This window comes from Branchiostoma belcheri, unplaced genomic scaffold (assembly GCF_001625305.1).
Source record: "Branchiostoma belcheri isolate BF01 breed outbred unplaced genomic scaffold, Haploidv18h27 scaffold281, whole genome shotgun sequence".
Lineage (NCBI taxonomy): Eukaryota > Metazoa > Chordata > Leptocardii > Amphioxiformes > Branchiostomatidae > Branchiostoma > Branchiostoma belcheri.
Genome location: NW_017803889.1, coordinates 125,876 through 137,247, shown reverse-complemented (window position 1 = coordinate 137,247; position 11,372 = coordinate 125,876). Strand labels below are relative to the sequence as shown.

Sequence of the window (11,372 nt, the reverse complement as noted above, 5' to 3'; positions counted from 1 at the left end):
GTTAGCCACCAGAGGGCATGCAGCAGGAGGGAGAAAGGCTCCTGATATCTTCGGACAACGAAGCCAAGCCAAGAGAGAGAAAGTTTTAAAAGTTTCTACAACTTTTTCAACATTTTTATAATTTTTACATTTAACTTGCACCATTCTTGAACCAGATTCTTGAACAGGTAAAACTAAAAGAACTTCACTATAGTCAAAATTATGATAAGAATTCATAAACTCTTAGATTTTTAAGTCTTTGAAAGCAATTGTCTTAGACTAGTTGAGTCTATCTTTTGAATTTTATATGACATTCTTTAAGTATATCATTGATGTTATAGAAGTGCACATTTGCACTATCAGGTACATGTACTTTGTATTCTAGGTAGCAGAAAGGGCCATCCACACCCTTAAACAGTTGGAACAGTCCGAGAGTGCCACATGGTCCTGGCAGCTGGAAGAGGCCAAATTGTACTGGTGTAGGGGGGAGCAGGGTGCCGCCATCCACATCCTGAAGGCTCTGATCAGGAGACTGGAGGTTAATTTTATTTTTTATTTCTACTTAGTGGTCGCCACGTAACACGGCCGTTAGGCCACTTCAAGGTTGGTTAACCACCTGAATGGTATCACCTGAATGGTATTACCACCTGAATGGTATTACCACTCACCTAAGTTACGGGTTACCGAGTAGAACTGTAACAAACTGTAATTGTTTTATTATCGAGAAGTCAAAACCCTTCGCAGCCTCACAGCTGAATTATGAGGTTTTTACATAAAAGTTGCAAGCATGGTACACTCACTAATAACTGATTATTAACATCCAGAAATGACTTAAATTGAAATAACTGCCTACTGCATTTTAAGATCATGATACATGTAATGGATTGCGCAATATGTTGTACATGTTTAAAACATTTGTCATCTATGTATAATCTTTAGGTGGAACAGATCTCTGATGACTGCACAGCAACTGAGTTGTTCCCACAAGCCTTAGGGCTGAACGGCCACTGGCTGGCGGTCACACAGACAGAGAGTCCGTACAACATCTGTGAGGACTATCTGGCAAAGGTAGATATGTTCTAACATGTTTTAATGTGTTCGCCAATAGTCCTATTGGAGAAAGCATCTAGTAATATGTACATTGTTAAAGAGATGAGTTTTCAGGACTCTTCCAGCTGCAAAAGGGTTGCCTCCTAGTTGTGTCAAGCTTCTAAGTTTGTGGTCCAATGTTGCACTTGTTGAGAAGAGCCCTATATGATGAAATGGCCACAAGAAGGCTATGGGACTGAGCGAAGTTGAATGCAAAATACTTGTCACTTGAGCTTTAGACTGAACAACTGCAGACTTAGCTATGGAAGCTGCAAACCTAACCCTTGTCCTGCTGTGCGCAACATATGTCGCGCGGCACATACAGTACCATCTATATAGCACCCTGTATAGGTACGATTTGGGGGTATTTCTCGTGCAACGCTTCACACCGCAACGAAACGCAACGAATGCGGAAGTAACTATGCCACTTAGGGGCAAAAAAAATTTGGGGGTTTATGATCTTATTAAGACATGAAATTATTAAAAAATATTGTGCCAGGAATGCCGGCAGGACAAGGGCTAATAGCCAGAAAAAAATGTACAGTATACACTAACTTGTACTGTTTGCTAACTTCAAGATTGAGGCAAGATATATTTTCCAACTACACTATAGCTTGTACCTCATTAACCCTTTCACCTTGAAATTCTCTAGGCAGCAGACTTGATGTCCAGGCAGGAACAGCAGACCCCGGCAGCACTAGAAGCCTACCTGGCCCTCGCCCGGTTCACTGACCAGCAGTACCAAGTCATCGTCAACTACATGAAGTCCAGCACTTACGAGGCCAAGAAGGAGATGATCGAAAGAAGCAAAGCAGAAGTGGAGAAACTCACACAGACAGGGCTGGTGGCATCTGCAGCCAGGTATAAAGGGCCAAACCAATTTAGTCTGTTCGTAGATTTTATGAATTAATGAAAGATATGAAAACAGAGTCTCTTCATGTACATTTGTACAGTTCCAGCTCTCAGATACAAGCTTTTCTCCCTATGCTTTCATCTCGTGATCCTGCTGAATGCTTGTTGTGCAGTTTTATACATCAATTATGTTATGTTATGATTCATCCTTGTTTAGTTATAGAGTTCAGGCTTGTTCCAACACAAAGAAATAGCTTACCATAAATTTTCGGCTGAACCCGTCAAACTTCATCAGATGTGTAATGCAATCACTGACTTGGAAGTTGGAAGCGTGATGACGTCATTTGTCCATGTTGTTCTGTTTTCCAGATATTTCAAGATCATGAAGAGACACATGGTGGAGGGCAGGGATGAACTGGAGGGGTTAAATGAGGACAGGGATGCCTTCCTACACAAAGCCATGGAAAATTACATCAGGTGGGACATATATATGGTGCAACACAAATCCATAAATTATAGGCAATAAAAAAGCAAACATGCCTGTCCTTGGTGCTGAACACAACACATGCAAACATACATTTTACACACACAGGCAAACATGTCTGTCCTTGGTGCTGAACACCATGCGCACACATGACACATAGAGTTAAACATGCACATGCCTGTCCTTGGTGCTGAACACCACACACACACACACAAACACACACACACACACACAAAGGTGAACATGCCTGTCCTTGGTGCTGAACACCATCCACACATGTACACACACACACACACACAGGTGAACATGCCTGTCCTTGGTGCTGAATGCCATCCACACACAGGAAAAACACCATCCAAACATGTCTTTTCTTGATTCTGAACATCATCTCTCATTTCCCATGTCTGCTGTAGATGTCTGAAGGCAGGAGATGAGCATGACTTGCGAGTCTTCAGGCTGTGCTCCCTGTGGTTCAGAAACTCTCACAACCCTGACATCAACCAGCTCGCAAAGGTCAGTACTTTACAACTTGTACTTTATCAAGGTCTGGCCCATATGAACAAAGTAAATATGGTCCGACTTTTCAGTGGTTCCTTAGATAATTTTTACCATTGACATAAGCATAAAGAATCCTGTCTGTAGCAACTACCTGTCCATATAGACCAATGGTCTTCTTTGGCAATTTTGACTAATAGTATAAAGCACCTTAGAAAGAAGAAAAGGAATAAAGCCCAATCTGCTTAGTGACATGTACACAGAACAATTGGCTCTGGCAGAAGAAACTAAATACTAAGTTTTCAGATACTTTTCCTATGATTTTAAGCTCATAGTTTTGTCAGTGTTTGGTTTTTGTCTTCAAGTTGACAACTAACTGTGTCAAATTTTATCAATTCCAGGAGTATTTTCCTCAGGTTGAGTCGAGGAAGTTCCTACCCCTGATCTACCAGTTGGCTGCTCGCATGGGAACCAAGTCTCAGGTCTCACCGGAGTTCCAGAATACACTGTTACAGGTGGGAGTCAACTGATGCTCTATTTTAGATCACAAACACTCTATACAGGTATACAGTGAATAGCAGCTTTAAACAGCGTAGCAACTTCTGACAGCAGTCCAAAATAGGACAAAGTCTGCGTTGTCCCCCCGACAGCCAATGTTGGTTGTGGGACTGGGTAGGTAGGTAGCAATAAATGCTTTTTATCGTTATTGGTATATTCCACTTTTTGTGGAAAGAGCCCTGCATATCTAAAGAACAAGGAAATTGCTATTGTAGCAACTGGATACATTTTGAAAACTGTGTGACTGTAAGTAGCATCCAATACTTTCCAACAATTTGAAAATGTATCCATTTCCCTTGTGTATCTCATTACCTGGATGTCTAACCTGCATCGATGATAATGATTTTGATGATTCCCCCCTTCCCCAGTTGATAGAGCGGGTTGCCACAGACCACCCTTACCACTCCCTGTACGTCGTCCTGGCACTGGCCAACGCTGACCTGGACGGGAAGTTCATAGGTCAGGGGAGAAAGGTCACCAAGCTGTCCCGCAGTCAGCACAGCCAGAACTCAGATGTGGATGGAGAGGAGGTTAGTGTCCTGTTTTGTTTTCTATTTTACTTTCCATATACACTGTAGTAATGAACAAAAATAACCTGTGACTACTCTAGTCTTAATTCAGACTCTTGTTGGGTTTGACTTCTTTTTCTATAATAACAAAACATGGAAGATCCTGCTTTTTCTGCAATATGTTGGCTCTGTGATGAGAGACAATAAGTTTCTTTTTTGTCTGTAAACATGGAAAAATTAGAATGGAATTTGGTGCCATCTTTAAAAACGTTTCTGCTCTCTCATAATCTCACAGCTTTTTCAAGAAACCACATGCAATTCAACTTATGGCTGCCCTGTGGGATTTGCTGTTGTAGGAATTGAATCAAATAAACCATTAATTTTATCATTATTTATAATAATTACGATGTCTCAAATACCTACTCCCCAGGCACGTACGTCTGTAGCTGTGCAGATACTGGAGAAGGTGGGACTACAGAAGGGCAGACTGGTACAGGACATGCAGGCTTTGTGTGAGGCCTACATACAGCTCAGTAACCTGGACGGGAAGGCATGGAGAACAGAGAACGAGAGGCTCAAGAGTAAGACATGCTTTTTGTCTGTCAGTTAAACATTAATCATTGAATGGTTGAGTGGCTAGGCTAGTGGACACAAGATGGAGTGGTCACAGGTTTGATCCCTGGCATTCCTGGCTAGACATTGTGTCCTTAGAATGGCACTTAACCTCACCCCACCCAGGCATAAGATGGGTACAAGGTTTTGGTTGGGGACGTAAAAGGCAGTGCAAGGAGAGGGATGGGATGACAGACACCCAGATTAAAGGGCACATTGACACAGATGTACTTTGTACTAGGCAGTGTGGTAGCATTACACCCCTACATGTATTCTACGACACCCCTATTTTCCGACAACTCAACCTATGTTCCAACCACAATAACACTTTGTCAGCACTGAGGGGTGTTGGAATATAGTGGCATTGGAACATAGGGGTGTAACAGTATGGTATCGTTTGGCAGTACATTCTAGATAACTGTCTGAACTGTTTTGGTTCTGTTTGCCCCTGTGCAGGACCCAACAAGCTGACCAGTCGTGAGTCCATGCTGATGAAAGTGAAGAACCTGACAACAGTTGCAGTGCCAACCATTGACATGAAGGTAAAAAACTTTGCCATTTTCTGTCACAGTTGTAACAATAACGGTACAAATTTATATTCCTTGTAACCTTCCACAAATCAACTTTACCTAATCAGACAGTCTTCTATATTTCCACTATTACTAGGAAGCAAGAGGAAGTCGAATGTACTAGTAAGAGTATATTACTAATAGTTTATATACTAGTACACTTTTATGTATATGAGTGTCAACAAGTGACCTGTACTTGGCCTAGTGGGGCAAAAATATACAGTAAAGGTATATTTTTTTAAATTCAATTTAAATTCATTCATTCAATGACTGTAGTTCTTGTCATATATCTAATATTAGTAACACTTACTATAAATCTTACAAAAAAATAGGATATTGTAAACATATAGATGTGAATTGGTGTGTTTTAAGTTTAAACCTGTGATTTTTTTATAGGTGGACCCAACCTGTTGCTATGATGACATTGTGTACATCCGTGAGTTTGACCCCAGTGTGACCTTCCCTGGCGGCATCAACCTTCCCAAGGTCATCACGTGTCAGGGGTCGGACGGGGTCTGGAGGAAACAGCTGGTCAAGGTCAGGAGTCAGAATTTTAGAATGTTGAAGAAAGATTTGTTGAACATAAATCACCAACATTACAGGGTCCATTGTTTAGCAATATTGAACCATAAGGTATAGGATTGGAATTCGAATCCCAGTCAAACAGTCACAATTATAAACAGTACTTTAATTTGTTTTTTCTTGCCTCATTCAAAATAATTTTTTTGTGTTAAGAAAGGGTATATTCCAAAGACATAGTCCAACAGTCCAACAGTATATCCCAAAATAGTCCAACAGCTGGCAAAATCAGCCCAATTGTAAACTTCTGTCAAAAATCACCAAATTTTGCACGTAAAATGGATTTGTGGTAAGCTTTTACTCATGGAAGAGACAACTAAATTTTTGGGCTCCATAAAAGCTTCCTTTAAAACTGCAGTTTTAAGTTTTTTTTTAACCCCACCCCTGCAGGGTCGAGATGACCTTCGCCAGGACGTGGTGATGCAGCAGGTGTTCACTTCTCCTAGTGGTTTTCCCTGGAACTGCAGGGGTTTGTTTATGAAATGCTTTTTCCACCCCCCAGGGCCGAGATGACCTGCGTCAGGACGCGGTGATGCAGCAGGTGTTCGGGTCCCCTATCAAACTTCCCTGGTACTGCAGCAGTTTGTTTATTTATTTTTTATGTTTCACAGGGGCGAGATGATCTGCGCCAGGACGCGGTGATGCAGCAGGTGTTTGGGCTGGTCGACTCCCTGCTGAAGAAAGATGAGGAGAGCAGGAGGAGGAACCTCAGCATCAGGACCTACAAGGTGGCGATCTCAGTCTTTCAGTCCAACAAGAGGAAAATGTAACTTACTGGTACATTCTTTAGGCCACAATTTCGTACAGTGCTGTTCCTGTGTTTGAGGAGAGCCACTCCACAACACTCAAACAAACCTCTGACTTAAGAAAGAAATGTCTGTCTTCAGGTTGTAAGAAGAGCCACATCTCAAGTATGATTGTCAGAAATAGTATGCTTTTAGACAAGAGAGAAGGATATTTCACCCTCTCTTGCTTGGGGGATATTTCCCAGTTACTCAAAAATATTACTTGCAGAGCTTTTACTTACTGACTTTATGAACAAATTTGTGTGCATTGCTGTGTTAATGCATATGAGATAAAGGCACAAATTAAGAAACATCGATATTTGTCCATTTTCCGTACACACAGGTTATCCCAATGTCCAAGCAGAGTGGGCTGGTACAGTGGTGTGAGGGAACCATGTCCATAGGAGACTATCTCATCGGCAACACCAGGAAACCTGGGGCACACGTACGGTACTACCCCAGGGACTGGGACCCGGGGACCTGCAGGAAGAAAATACATGTAAGATCAGCATTACAATCATGGTTCTGTCATGTAAACAACATTTTTGTAAAGTTAAACTTTGATCTTACACAAAAGAGAAGTTACCATACATTTTTGGTCACACCTTCATCTTATCAAATTTATGGTGAGCTCGATTTTGTGTTGGATCAAAGTTACATGTAGATGTAGATGTAACAAGACTTAGTCATTTGGTGTAAGCTTAAGGTAGCCAGCTGCCACCTCACCATTTGCCTGCAAAGCTTGTGTGTTACACCAAAGAGCTGTAGTTATACCATCTATACAGATAAAAGATTTTATCTTTTTTGCTATAATAACCTATTCTAGGTTTTGATAGACTTTATGAATTCTGAGAAATGAGCTAAATGTAAAGTTTAACTTAGTTAGTTAGGTTATCTCACTTAACTCAGTCACTACTGTTTTCTGTACAGGAGAAGGGCGGTTCGCGGCCAGATGAGCGGTTACGTGCGTATCGGGAGGTCTGCAGACATTTCCACCCGGTGATGCAGCACTTCTTCATGGAGAAGTGGCCTGACTCCATGGACTGGTTCGAGAGGAGGCTCAGCTACACAAGGAGTGTCGCTACTTCATCCATCGGTAATGTTGCTAGTATTATACAATTCATATAATGTACATGTTGTATGTGATTGTATATATCAGATAAGCTGCTACACCAGGAGTGTTGCCTATTTTTGCTAGGCTGGAATGTTGGCAGCATTGTCCATTGGTAGTGTAGCTATTGTTATACAATCATGCTGTATATATAGAATACAACATGGGGTATTCCGTATCGCCCGAGGTACCAGCCCGACCGCGCGTCGGATCGCCCGAAGGCCGGAGGGAGATCCGATCCGCGGGAGGGCTGGGACCGAGGGTGATGAGGAATACACCGTGTTGTATTTTATTTATGTCATACCCACCCAAGAAAACACGCCTTTTAATGCGAAATAGGCGAAAATTTGGTGTCCCTAAACCCAAAAAAACGCAACAGCATCAATTCCAACGTCCGAATTTTGTGTTCGAATTTTCGAAAGCGGTTCACGCGGTTAGGGCGAAACGCGTTCAAATCATCCTATGGAACATTTGGAAGGCCCGGGCCGTACGCGTTAAGAACCCCCGGGCCGTATCGCTAGTTATCACACGGGCCGGAACACCCGTATCGAACGTAATCGCGGCCCAGGTAGGACATAAATGGTTGTATACGTGTATATCCCATAAGCAGCTACACCAGAAGTGTCACAACATCATCCATTGGTAGTGTAGCTCTTCTTGCTAGGCTGGAATGTTTGCAATGTTATCCATTGGTGGTGTGGCTATTGTTATATACGATGTATGGATTTTTTTTTTGTGTGTATGTGTGTGTGCATCTGTTTGTGTCTGTGTGTGAGTGTGTGTGTGTGTGTGTGTGTGTGTCTGCCTTGTCTACATGTGTCTGTCAGTTTCTGTTATGAAGAATTTACATACTGAAGACTGTTATTCTGTTGTATTCCCACAGTTGGTTACGTGCTGGGCCTGGGAGACAGACACTGTCAGAACATCCTCATTGACACCAACACAGCTGAACTGGTCCACATTGACTTAGGTACTGTCTTATTTTTATTTGTTATAATTATAATAATATATTATGATAATTAAAATATGTGTGCTGGAACTTTCTCACTTATATTCTAAAGTGTTAGTATGATTCTTAGTTTCTTCCTTTGTCTGATGTTTATATAGCGTTACATGTAGTAGAGGGAATTCATTCCTCAAGCTGACATCTCGCACACGCAGCCGTCCCTCTGTAAGACATCTGGGCCCACATAGTTCCCATTTAGAACTTTTTTAGCCTGCTTCATTTATGCCTGATGTTTATTAAGGTTTCAATGTTTACTGTATGTTACTGTAGGGATTGCATTTGAGCAGGGAAAGCTGCTGCCCACCCCTGAGACGGTTCCGTTCCGACTGACCAGGGACATCGTACACGGCATGGGGGTGACTGGGGTGGAGGGGGTCTTCAGGAGGTAAAACCTTTTCATTGTTTATATCCCTCTAAAACTGTTATGCCAGGCCAAAGGGCTGTTATACCGACTGGAAGCTGGTGTGTTACACTGAAGAGCAGTTATACCGGCTGTACAGATACAAGTGTGTACAGAAGCTGGACAGGCGTGTTACGATGAATGGCAGTTATACTGGCTATACAGGTACAAAAAAACTTGCATGTCATTTCCATTTCAGATGTTGTGAGAAAACTATGGACGTGATGAGAAGTTCCCATGAGGCTCTGTTGACCATCGTGGAGGTGTGTAATTTAGTTCAGTAATCAGATATTTGTGTAAGTTGCTGTAATTGTACAATATTCAGCATATTCCTGAGTCAGAAAACTGATAAAACCTGTTGTAATAATTACTTCTTTACAATTTTGAAGTTAGCTATAGAATTTCAGATTCAAGTTCTGAAGGGAGGCTGCTCAGGCAGTAAGGTGTAGATTCTCTCTCTCTCTCTCTCTCTGAGTAGTAAATCATTCCTGTGCAGGTTCTGTTGTCATTGACTGATTGACCCCCAGGTCCTGCTGTACGACCCCCTCCATGCCTGGACCCTGACGCCCATGCAAGCCCTGAAGCTGCAGCAGGTAGATGCTGACACCACCGGCGCCGCTGAGATCTTTGAGAACGACTCGGGGCCGAGTAATGGGAACAAAGACATGAGCCAGAGGAACAAGGTGGCAGCACAGGTCGGTAGCTTCCAGTGCTTCTGGACCAGGGGATTAGGGGTTCAAATCCTGGCAGATTGATTTAGTAAGCATTCTAAAGAAAAGTGTAATGGAGGCAACCAATGAATTGTCAAGTTATTTATTTATTGTCATTGTCATTTATTCCCTTCTTTCCACAAGAAAGGGACATTTGCAAACTACTTCATGTATGTGAAGAAAAGAGTTCTGGAGGAACAAACTTCACATTATTGTATTGTGAATTTCTGTTAAGACTTTAAACTGTATTGTATTATGTATCCTCAAGGCTCTGGGAGGTGGCTGGAAAGAATAGAAATTGGCCAAGAAATCTCTGGCCAATTTCTATCATTCTTTCCAGCTGCCTCCCTAAGCCTGGTAGAGGCTACTGCCATTGTGGTGAAATTGACTCTTGAATGTTTTTCACTTGTTTTTCATTTTTATCTTCCCTCTGCAGGTTTTGATGAGACTAGAGGACAAACTGAAGGGTTTGGAGGAAGGGATGGTCCTGAGTGTGAGCGGACAAGTCAACATGCTGATCCAAACAGCACGAGACCCCTCCAACCTCAGCAGACTGTACTCAGGCTGGCAGGCTTATCTATAAGAGCTATCCCTAGGATATTGCCTGACCAAGCACAGTAGGGGCATCCTCAGTACATGTAGATAGCTTTAAACAATGCCTCCAGCTAGATGTGAAGAGGTTAGATGTGATATACAGGCCATTCAGAGTAATATGACCTGCAGCTACTGACATGCTGTGTGCCTGCAAAGTACACTGTACTTGGAGAAAGACATGTCCTCTCACTCACTGTCACACGCATTGACTATCTGGTTTATCGTCTGTTGTTCCCTGACTTCCGAGGGTTAGACATGCTTGCACAGCAACACTGCAGCTTGATGGCAGCCTGCCACTTGCCTCTTTCCTGTGGGTTGATGTTATGTAGGTTCAAGTGCAATTCTAAATAACAATTCAGCAAAGTGAAGAAACATTAAGCCGCAACTGCCATCCTAGTTAGCATAAATCTTGAACCTTTCACAGTACTGGTGGTTTTATTTTCTCCACCACAGATATGCATCAAATTCTGAATGACTGTATTGTATTTACTAACTGTACTAAAGAATTGTTTTAACTTTGAATTTAAAAAGTAATGAAAATCAAATCCTAATGCGAAATAGAACCACTGAAAAATTATTACTTTCTGCCCCACAACTTGGTGAGTTTTAGGAGCCTCTGAAGCTGTAACAAAATCATGGAGCTTCCAAATTTTGGTAAGTTTATCTTTACAGTACATGTGGTGGAATGGAAATCTGATAACGTACATTGTGCAGAAGAGTACTAGATTTTATAATTAAAAGTCCAAAAATGTACACATTTGATATTAACCATTTGCAGTCAAATCTGACTTTGTTGTCTGCATAGATAGGATGTATAAAAGCCATACATGTTATAGAATAAGTAGTGAAGAATTCCTTCACTAAAGGAATATTAAAACTGCAATATTTCCTTACAGTTGTGGATGTAATACAGCTAGCCCAATGTGAGAAAGGTAACATTATAGAATAAAGCAAATTACAATTATTATTATGTACAATGTACTACATTTCTTACAGCTTCATTATCATTAGTATACAAATTTACAAAAATATTATTTTCC

The 11,372-nt window shown here is 41.7% G+C and overlaps 1 protein-coding gene across 1 annotated transcript in view; it reads left to right on the top strand.

Moving 5' to 3' along the window:
- Nucleotides 1-11,366, top strand: part of LOC109472771 (serine-protein kinase ATM-like) — a 26,546-nt gene extending 15,180 nt beyond the window's left edge. Inside the window, 18 exon segments of the mRNA XM_019772626.1 lie at nt 365-517; nt 919-1,047; nt 1,721-1,929; nt 2,290-2,397; nt 2,818-2,917; nt 3,301-3,414; nt 3,826-3,987; nt 4,397-4,547; nt 5,035-5,120; nt 5,544-5,684; nt 6,338-6,454; nt 6,855-7,010; nt 7,442-7,607; nt 8,506-8,592; nt 8,899-9,013; nt 9,228-9,291; nt 9,556-9,723; nt 10,175-11,366. Of these exon segments, the coding sequence (XP_019628185.1) occupies nt 365-517; nt 919-1,047; nt 1,721-1,929; nt 2,290-2,397; nt 2,818-2,917; nt 3,301-3,414; nt 3,826-3,987; nt 4,397-4,547; nt 5,035-5,120; nt 5,544-5,684; nt 6,338-6,454; nt 6,855-7,010; nt 7,442-7,607; nt 8,506-8,592; nt 8,899-9,013; nt 9,228-9,291; nt 9,556-9,723; nt 10,175-10,321 (2,373 nt within the window). The 3' untranslated portion in view covers nt 10,322-11,366.
- The last annotated feature ends 6 nt before the right edge of the window (nt 11,367-11,372 follow it).